Raw genomic sequence first — 10,775 nt, forward strand, 5'->3', positions numbered from 1 at the left:
GTAAGAGTGAATGAGTGTGTCAGAAAGTGTGTAGGTCCTGATTGGGGGAGGGGGTATATATGCAAAATTACTCAGATGCATACATCAGGGTTGATCCCTCAGACCAAGTTCTCTGTAGCACAGCTAGCCAGCAATTCACCATCTTCTGAAAAACGTGCATCACTGGACGTCTGTGGTAACGTGCACAAGCCCCGAACATCAACCGACTGTCTGCAGCTGCCTTGATTTCTCAGCTGAGAGCCTCTTTACGATACACGAAGCAGGAGGGCATCAAGGCAAGTGCCTGTCGTCATCGTTCAGGTTGTCCTTGAAGCCCCATACTTCAATTATGGAGACTTGGAAGGTTTCGGAGCACAGAGGTTGATTGTTGAACGTGTTGCAATGGCTGGTTCTTCCGTAGTTCAGATCAGAGTCTAAGTATAATGCCTGTCCGTCGCCCCCACCTAAACAGAGGGCATCAGAATAATAATTGGTTTACTGGCCCTTCTGCAATAGTCACAGTACTGACCAAGCCCAGTGGAACAACAAAGGCCAGGGGTGCCTTGATGGTCACTCACCTATGATGATGCACTCCAAGCTCCCTGCCATGAACATAGAGGCTGTTTTGGAGGGGAGGTTAAAGTGCCGAGTGGCCAGGAAAGGGGAAAGCCGATCAGAAGGATCAGATCCAGCCTCCGGTTCTTGGGAAGTGTTTTCATCTTTGTCAGCTGATGAAGTCGCTTGTCCGAGTTCTGGGTGTTTTATGATCACCCACTCGTACCGCTCCACCTCTGGCTGAAGCTAAAATGAAGACAGCAAGCCCCGTGTTATGATTTACCATGTGAATTAGCTGACAAAGTCCAACCAGAAAACCAATGGAATTTTACCAACGTCTAAGTAATTAAGACTGACAATACAGTGAGGTTTTTTTCCCCAAATATAAAAAAGTCCTGTTTTCAGTGACAGTGTTGTGGTGTTTTGTGTAAGTTTTGGGAAGCTAAGAACTCGCAACTACCACCCAGCAAAAACCAAAGCGCAACATTATACTGAGAGGTATCGAATGGAAAATATATAGAACAGATATGCGGCTGGTGTCCTTACTCGAAACACAAAGCACTCCCCCGTGCCGAAGAAACTCAGTTTATTTCCACTCTTCTTCCGGTCACTCCAGTCGGTAGAAAGGTAGGCACCACATACCTAGGGACATTCAATACAACGTTCAGTCATTTCTCAAGTCACAAATCCTAAGCCAAGGCTGTTACATCTGCTCAGGAGCTAGATATAGCAACATGCTTTCTTTTGAGAATAGGGGGTCCCACCGAATGAGAAAATAATTCATACGAATACCCACCTCGCCATTACTTGTTTTGATGAGAAGCAGCGTTGGTTCGTGTCCCTCACAGTGCAGGTAAAACCTGGACAACGAGACATTGCTTTACTTAATGATGACGACGACGACGCTTTCACTGATGAAATCATTGGATATTTCAAACCCTTATAACCGCTAAACCTTTATGTAGATTAAATATACCCGCTTGTCTTGTAAATGAGGCTAACAGTCCACAGAAAAGGTCATGCTACACACTTTCTGTACACAGTCTATCAGATTTAGTTCTGTAAATCATTTTAAATGCAGGGATTATCCAGTTTCAGCACTAGCCGTCTGCGGTAATAAAAATATATATTTTTTTTATTATTTTTTTTTCTTCACTGGGTATAGCAAGGTTTTTCTAGTTATAAGTTAGGACCCGGGAAGAAGACTCGATATCTAGATTACGCCGGTCAAGGTATAAAAGGTTAAATAAAGCGGAATAATTCAGATTGCGAAGATCACTTAGAACAACAAATCTTTCTATATCCCCAGCAACAAAAACTATAACCAAAGCCCCACCTTGATGACACCAGGCATGGAGACCGTTTGATAAATAGTTCCGACGGAGCAAGCAATCCCGTGGCCACAGCAGCGGCACATTAGTAAATCGGCTTACCTTGTGTGCACCGCATGGCGTTTGAGAGGGGGAAGCTCACCTGCTGAGGCTGTTACCGTGCTCCTGGTTGGTGTAGAGCAGGAGCGGCTGAGAGAGGGCAAATCTTTCCGGAATCCAGGACCATATGTCCCTCATCTCCTTAACGCTCACTATTTCCGATCTGAAGTTTTCCGCGTGGACCGCAAGGTGGACGTTCTGTCTGCCAGACACATGGTGCGAAAAATTACTACATGAACAAAACCTTTTCCTTGGGAACGTTGCTATTTGCACAGTATAATACGCGTCGCCTGTTCCCACCATGGAGTAGCTTTTTGAGCAGTATTCATAGGGCCAGTGATAACACAATCCAGCATCTAAGGGGTTAACCACTCAACCAAGATCACCCGTTCTCATGTGCACAACAGCTATAACCCCCCAGTCCTGCCGCGTGAATCTGTCGGTCGGCCCGCTCGTTGGGTCAGTGATTTCCCGCATAAAAACATGTCAGGCGTGTTTAATATTTTCTATAATTTAGCCCAAAAATAAAGGGATACAGAGGCTGCATTTGCATTTTGAAGATCCCCTTTACCAAGAGAAACACTTTTAGGTTTCATCATTTCGCAACTATTGTATCTTCTTAAGTAACCGCAGTTCCAATAATTAATTGCACAATTTAACAGCTTAACCCTCAGTTCACACAACATTGAGTCTTGGGGGGGGGGGGGGGGGACCACAGGTTATAACGTATATATATCACAAGCCGCTCTATCCTATCATATACATTAAAGTGTTTATGATGACCGGAGCGCCCCTTTCATTGGTTAGTTTGTTTAAATACCCTCACTGTTCATTGGCCATTACACACAATGTCCTTTCATACAAAAACAGTCGACCTTTCTACTCTTAAATCCCCCGTAGCCCCTCTGTGCAGGGTCTACCCATACTATACACAGATACAAACAGTAGCAGCATAGAGGTCATTTGAAGGACACAACCAGGACACGGGGTGTTTTAATACCCCTGTATTTTGCACAATTGTGTATTTATCTGCCTGGAAGCTCCACTGTGTACGTAGCAATTGTGACTTTTGGTTTTCATGCTGCCGGCCCCCCGATACTCCAGCCCACCCAATCACACACACAGCAGGCTAGCTTCAGGTGACATTTGGGAGAGCATCCCGCAGCCGTCCATTAGCGGGCATCAGCCATGCGACGAGACAATAAGCCAGGGTTGTGTTTCACGCAGGGCGGGAGGCGCTCACCCCCCAGGCCTTTGCTTGGTTGCAGTTAAAACAAAAGAATAGCGAGGACTATAAAAACAGCATTAAAAATGAATGGCGTAGGGCCATGTAACTTGGATACCCAATATCCTCACCGCAGCAACCGAAGTAGTGTCTGAAATAATACCCGGCAGCTTCACGATTCTACAGATGGCCGACACATCGCTAGAGAGTCTGCACGTCGGGAAAGCCACCGTCCTGCCCGCGTTTCTCTACCACCTCCATGGGTTAAAGGATGCGTCAACCAAATTAAATGAATATCATAAGCATTTAACTGCTTTACTGCTGAGCGCACAAACAGTTAAACTGCACCAAACTATACTTACTTTTCTGGAATGTATTACTGCTAAATCAATCAAATTACTGAAATTATTTAAGTCTCCTCTTAAAAGAATACTAGTTGTTCCCTTTCTTTGCATTTCATGACGGGAGAGTATGGAACGTTAATATAAATTCATTAGCAACACAATACATAGTAAAGAAGCCAAGGGTTAACTAAAATACCTCTATATAAAATATATACATAAATACTGGGGATTTGTCAGCCAATGAAATGGAGTATTTAGAAGAAATGGTTTAATGGTTCTAGAATTGCCGCAGCCAAGCCATGACAAGCATGCTCCTTATCGTTATTCCGGCAGTTTTTATATTGCCGGTAACATCTTCTCGAGCAGCAACTCATGCGCTTAAAACAGATTACAGCCTTCTGAGGATTAGGCGAAGCAAGAAGTAAGAAGAGGAAAGAGATTGCCAATTCACTTACCGGACTGGAGATATGGCTCTGGAAAAGGACACGAGGGACAGGAAGAAGAGGGGGAAAGAGGGAGGAAAAAAAACAGGAAGAGAGAAAGGAAACATCAGTGAATTCTACTACCTGAAAAAAGGAAAAATATCGGAAATCCTTTTAGGAAAAATTGCACTGTTGGAGGAATAGCCTGGTTCCCAATTTTTTTTATTTATGGTTTAACGCTCGTTTGGGTATATTCTGCAAATGGAAGCATATATTGCTTATTCATGCCTTAGTTATAAAGAAACAGAAAGTGATACTTTTGTTATTATTTATTTTTTTACTCCTCCCCCGACTGCCTTTACTGAAGCCAGGAAGCATTCGTTGGTACACTTCTTGCTCAGCAGCACGCCCACTGAACCAGCAGCCAATTAAAACAGTTAAGACAGCGTACATGTGACTGGCTGCTGCCACTCATTGATTTCGCTATTGGCTAGAAGTTTCTAACTCCAGCAACTAAAGAAGGTGTGCACGGATTTACATTCAATAAAATACACGCATAATGGCCTCTGATGTGCATTTAGCATGTAATTAAAACTGGAGTCATGTAAAGGGTCATGTATTGTTTTTGTGGACTCATTCCATCATGTGCACTGATAGAAACGTGGCAAGGGTGACTTCTGGTTCGCCTTTACTGTGAAGGTAATTCATCATTTCTATTAACTTTCATTTTCCATGCCTAAAAAGCTGGAATGTGCTACAAAGGGTTAAAAAGTAAACAACTATATTTATATTTTTAGACACTGAGCCACCAAAGGATCCACTTTTCCAGAGGAGATTTCCCCATTTATATATAGTAACCCTCATATACAAATTAACTAGACACATGCTTTAATTATTAATCACAGGCCCAGTGTAATGCCATTTCCACCCAGAAGACTACACTTAGGTGGCAGGTGGGGTGAATTAGAACAGCTTCTGTCTGAAGAGGAACAGACGCATTTACATTAGTTCCGATGGATGTTCCTCGACTAGGACATGAATGTCATAACAAGACCCGGGCTCTTACCTCTTCTGCTTCACAGTAATCCCCTTCTGCTGCAGGGCTTTCTCGTTAGCCATTTGGAGCAGCTGAATCTCCTTACGAGAGAAAAGCCGTATGGAAAACGCCTTCTCCAAGAGCTTTTCCGGAGAAACAGACTTGGCGATGTCCTTCACAAACATCTGGATGTCTCTCTTCACATTGCTCGATTCCATGGGCTGGCCAGCTCTTACCTTGTGGAAGAACTTGAGTATGGCTAGGGCTACTCTAAAGAGTACTTTGTAACCCTCCACCAGAAATACATCAAATACGCGTGTAACGAAGGCGAACGGGAGATCTCCAAAGAGCCACCTCTGCCAGTCAGAGTAGACCTCCAAGACATCTTCGGACACTGCAACCATAAGCTTGTGAGGACCCTGGCAGTATTTCCCAGCGAGATCGCCAAAAGTCATGCAAGAGGACTCGAAGGCTAGGAAAGTTTGGTCAACAAGCCTCCTGTTGGGGTCATTGCAGGCTAAGATTCGAGACACATTTTCAAAGCAATCTGCTTCGTCCTGACTGTAGTGGAGGAGCAGAGCCACCAGAGATGGCAGGGCTGGGCAGAAAGAGATATCCGGGAACTGATTAGAGATGCAAAGGATAATTTTTCTGACCGCACCAATGCCTTCTGAGTTCAGACAGTAAGTAGGAACCTGGCGGTCATCTACAAACTCAGGTAGAGGAATGGTGCTTGAGGTACGTTTGCCGACAATCTTTCCTACGATGTCACGGTACACGCTGGCATCTGGCGTTACAGTTCTGCACGGGATATCCTTAATTAGTTTTTGGTAAACCTTGGCTCGCAGCGAGTGGCTTTTGGCCCAATACCCCTGGCGAGAATGTTGTTTTAGCTCCTGGAAGTCCGTGCAGTTTAGAACTTTGGGACTCGGCTCTTGGTTCCCTACCTCCATCTTATCCCAGTCCACAAAAGTGCCATATTCTGTGTCATCCATTGCTCCAAAGAAGCGTTGGCCAAGGTCGTAGAAACTGGCGCACCTTCTTCAAAATAGAAGCATATCCTGCAGAAACACAACAATCACATAAATAAAACAATGTCCGACCACTATTAAAATCTTTCATCAAAGCCTAAATTGCTGGACAAAAGCTTGGGTTGTACAGAAAGTGGTGTTTACCTAGAAGAACACTTAATTTGCACCTTCTCATGAAAGTTACACCGGCTTAATATCATTATGGCATTGGCTAAGCTTAAGTAAAAAAACAAAAAAAAAAAAAAAAAAAAAACTTTTTTACAATAGGAAAAATAATTACAATGTATATCCTATAATTTTTTTGAAATCTTGAAGCAATATATCGATGACCTTTTTATAAAAGCCTGCAGTGTCAAATAGTTTATTGGCAATTACTGTTTCGCCAGGAAAACAATGTTTCTGCCAGTCCCGGCCTGCTTCTGGTTTATAGGGAACCCGGTACTAGCCACGATAACAAACAGCTCTGACCCAGATCATTGGAAACCTGGTTATTTATTAAACAGATGTGCTCAGGGCTTGTGGGGTTTCCAATGAGGAGAAGAAAGAAAAAAAAAAAAAAAAAAAAAAGAAAAGAAAAACGGCCCATTATAAGCCACCACAACAGCAATGTCTGGTCTAAATCATATTTTAACCCTTTAAAGGAATTTTTACATATGGCTATACCTTCATTGTCTAGATTTCGCGTATATATATATATATATATATATATATATATATATATATACACACACACACACACACACCTTTATTTTACCTGTATAAGTAAAGGCAACACAACTTGCTGTTTTCAGGAGCTATATGATTATTCCTCCCCATTACTTTATATCTACGCTACTGTTAAGCTGCTGATAGCATCAGGCAGGCTTTGTAAGGGTGAGCGAGGAGAAGGGAGAGAACGTCCGGCCAGGAAAGCGACCAGATAACCGCAGCTCATGCGTTTTGTGTAAATGTGCATTCTACATTGAGACTTTGTGTAAGAAGGCGGAATGTTTCCAAAGCTCCATGAACTGGTGGGGGTTGCACGCGGTTTAAGTGGAGAAGGGGGCCGAGACTCAGCGAGAGAGGATCTATTACAGAATCGCCGCGCGGGTCAATAGATCCCCGCAACGACATTAAATGCACTTCGATTTCCCTTGAATAGCTGCCGGCTCTGCGCTGATCAGAAGGTATTTCGCGAGCCACCAATAAACCCAGAGCGATGCACTGCAGCTGCCAAACCTGAACTTGGCCTGGGAACACGTTCGCAGACAAATGTGTTTACACAACGGTTTCATGCGTTCACCTGTATGTGCAAACATTGTTTCCATTTTAAGATTGGAAGCCTCGTGTTTGACCTCAATAAATAAAAATGATCTATTTAGTCGCAGAGCAGCAGACTCTCCCATTATGGTGTCATTGCACGGATATCCCTGGTCCAAGAGATTACCCGCGCTCTGTTCCGTTGCTCAAAGATTAATGGCTAAATTGATTAATAGTCAAAAATCCAGACATTTTAAAGCTCTATACATTGAACCCTGTGGCGCCTGCAATTCTGGGGAGAATTTCCCAGCCCTGTGGAGAAACCGGCTTGCATTAATTCAACTAATCCGCTCCAAGGTATCCCTCGGTGGTTCGCGTTATCATTAAGATATAAAAAGGTACTTCACCTCATTAAATAGTTTCATAAAACCCGATGGAATGTACTGCTAATGAAAAGGATATTTAATTATACCGATGGATTGGGAAGCATAAAAGCCATTTAAGCTCATGGAGGTAAAAGCATTATTTTAATATTCAGCGACAGCGCAGATCAATACCCCATTATATATTATCCATGGAAAAAAGATGAATAGCTAGATAATGACTGTAGTTTAAAGAGACAATAACATGTTAAAGGGACAGTACCTTTAATTCCATCCAGAAAGAAGAGACTTGGTTGAAGGCCTAGGGTTGCGGCATATTATATAGAGCTGTTGAGGCCAGCGAGAAAAGATCTGACGCACGGCCATTAAATCTATCCAGCCTGCAACGGTCTACTAGCCGTGAATTTAATTTGGCCACAGTGAATCGCTGTTTAATGAAAGACATGTGAGATCTAATGGGGGGGGGGGGGGGGGGAGAATGTCGTCTCATGAAACATTGGAAAAACGTCACCGTCTACCGCACAGAAAAATAATGAACTAACCAGGTGTGAGCTTATAGCCAGGGTGGCAATGCGGTCTCTGACAGATACAGAGGCAGAAAATGTTTTTTGGTTTTTTTTTCTTATTATAAGGTCTGTTTGCATATTACGGCCCCAACCTACCCCTAAACCATGTAAATAGCCAAGCAGTAACCCAAGTATAATCTGGTTAAATAGACTCCTAGTCACGCAATGACAAAAACTCACTGGAGATCTACAGAAGAAAAAGGAAATACTTGGGGGGGGGGGGGGGGATAATCTGCAACTCTTTCAATCATAGGCCAAGATTGTTTCCATTAAAATATATTAATTTTCATTTGCCATCTCTATAATAAGACAGACTTGGGTAACTAAGTCATCACATTGTTATCTAACAGAAGAGCTCAGTAACAGCATTAACGGCTTTATAAAGATCAATTAACATCAAAACTGCCACTTACCTCCAAAGTAAAAAACACTTAAATATATCGGATTGATAACCAGCGTCACCCCCTAGAGTCAATTTACTGGCATTTTGCACTTCGGTCCTTGAGACATTTTTACTGGCTGTATAGTGTGATTAACCCTTTAGGTTATAAGTACATACCGTGCATTGTTGCCAATGTCGGGCGATCTAAACGATACAGAACCTGTGGTCGGCGACAACGTTGTTTACATGGATACCATGTCAATTTAGTGATTTTTCATTCATTTTGAAACACGGGATATTTCCAGTATTTTAATGTTTTGCGATGTTTTTACCGAGTGCGTTATAATGCATCATTACAAAAAGATTATTATTGATAAGGATTGCATTCGGAGACATATTCTCTTGCGTCTAGTAGAATGTGGTCCATGTTACATTCTGATATTATCAGGTAAAAGGAAAACTATCTTAATGTCTCCTCCAAAGCGTTTGACCGATCTCAGTCGCGTTTACCAGTCTCTGCAAGACTTTCATTTTTAATAAAGTACCAGGTCGTCGGCAAGCGCCAGAGTTTATAAACACGCAGATCATTAGAGCGCAGTCGGCAGCGGCAATTACTGTGTACTGTAATTTTGGCCTCCCTGTATAGTAGACAGTAGAGAAATACCTATTGTATTATTTCTTGGGAATCTAACATAATACAATTAATCTTCCTTTGGACATGAGGCGACCCTTTGATTTACTCTCAGAAATATTTAACCGTCTAAAAAAATAAATAAATAATAATAATAAAAAAAAGAATAATATTTTTAAAAAAGCATTCCCAAAATCCCTTTATTTCTATAAGTTTTTTTTTTATCACCAAGTAATGTAGACTACTGCTCAAAAGTTTGGGGTAACTTAGAAGTTTCCATGTTTTTGACAGAAAAAGTTAATTTAAAAAATAAATAAATAACATGAAACGGATCACAAATCCAGCGCAGACGGGGTTAAAGTTGTAAATAACTAGTGTAGCTTGAAACGGTTGAATTTTAATAGAATATTATTCTATATTATTATAGGTGTACAGAGACCCTTTATCACTCCTGTGTTCCAACGGCCCTTTATCACTCCCATCACTCCCGTGTTCCAATGGCCCTTTATCACTCCCATCACTCCCGTGTTCCAATGGCCCTTTATCACTCCCATCACTCCCGTGTTCCAACGGCCCTTTATCACTCCCATCACTCCCGTGTTCCAACGGCCCTTTATCACTCCCATCACTCCCGTGTTCCAACGGCCCTTTATCACTCCCATCACTCCTGTGTTCCAACGGCCCTTTATCACTCCCATCACTCCCGTGTTCCAATGGCCCTTTATCACTCCCATCACTCCCGTGTTCCAATGGCCCTTTATCACTCCCATCACTCCCGTGTTCCAATGGCCCTTTATCACTCCCATCACTCCCGTGTTCCAATGGCCCTTTATCACTCCCATCACTCCTGTGTTCCAATGGCCCTTTATCACTCCCATCGCGCAGGAGGAAGCTAGCATCACCTGGTATGTAAGGGGGGGCCACTCTACAAACCTTACATTTAACATACTTTGCTTATTTTTTTACCTCCATCAATACATTTCTATATGATCCGTGTCAATACCACCAACAAGCCTGTTATTTTAAAGCGCACACAGCTGACTAGGAAACACAAGAGCACAACAGAATGGATCCAGCCTTGGTGGCCCTCACCAGTTTTCTCCCCCTGATAATTGAGGCCCAGGCAGTGCTCCCCAGTATCTTGGGGTTCCCTAACTGTATCATTTTTACCAGCTCTGCTGGGCTCCGGTCCATAGAATTCCATCACCCATTCCATAAAACAGCATTTCCAGACTCTTCCATCTGGAGCTTCTGTTGTACTAGAATATGCTCTCCATACGCGCCTTTCCTTCCCCCTCCTACAGGGCAGGAAAACTGTTTACTTCCTGGGAGGGTTTCTGTGGTCCCAGCACGGGGCAAATCGCCATATAATAGCCCCCCATCACCTGGGCATAACCCACCTTCCTGGTTTACATAAGGGCCACCTACATATAACATTATAGCCCCCTGCCCATGTATCTGCTCCCTCAAGCATCCAAATATGCCTTACAATTGCATTAACCCTTTTTTATCCCAAGGGGGCAGCCAATGCATTCACTGTTTTGCATTGGGA

General features: G+C 42.9%; 1 protein-coding gene across 1 annotated transcript; it reads right to left on the reverse strand.

Annotated features, from left to right (window-relative positions):
* Window positions 1-270: 270 nt before the first annotated feature.
* LOC149285882 (TBC1 domain family member 24) lies at window positions 271-5,986 on the reverse strand. Its single transcript, XM_089494967.1, has 7 exons — window positions 5,022-5,986; window positions 3,989-4,006; window positions 2,008-2,166; window positions 1,331-1,394; window positions 1,081-1,176; window positions 558-780; window positions 271-443 (listed from the first exon to the last, which is right to left on the reverse strand). Exons 1-7 carry the CDS (start codon window positions 5,984-5,986, stop codon window positions 271-273), a joined length of 1,698 nt encoding a protein of 565 aa, XP_089351093.1.
* Window positions 5,987-10,775: the final 4,789 nt, after the last annotated feature.

The sequence above is a fragment of the Sceloporus occidentalis genome, unplaced genomic scaffold (assembly GCF_023333645.1).
Source record: "Sceloporus occidentalis isolate IW3139 unplaced genomic scaffold, rSceOcc1.0.p SCAF_76, whole genome shotgun sequence".
Classification (NCBI taxonomy): Eukaryota; Metazoa; Chordata; class Lepidosauria; order Squamata; family Phrynosomatidae; genus Sceloporus; species Sceloporus occidentalis.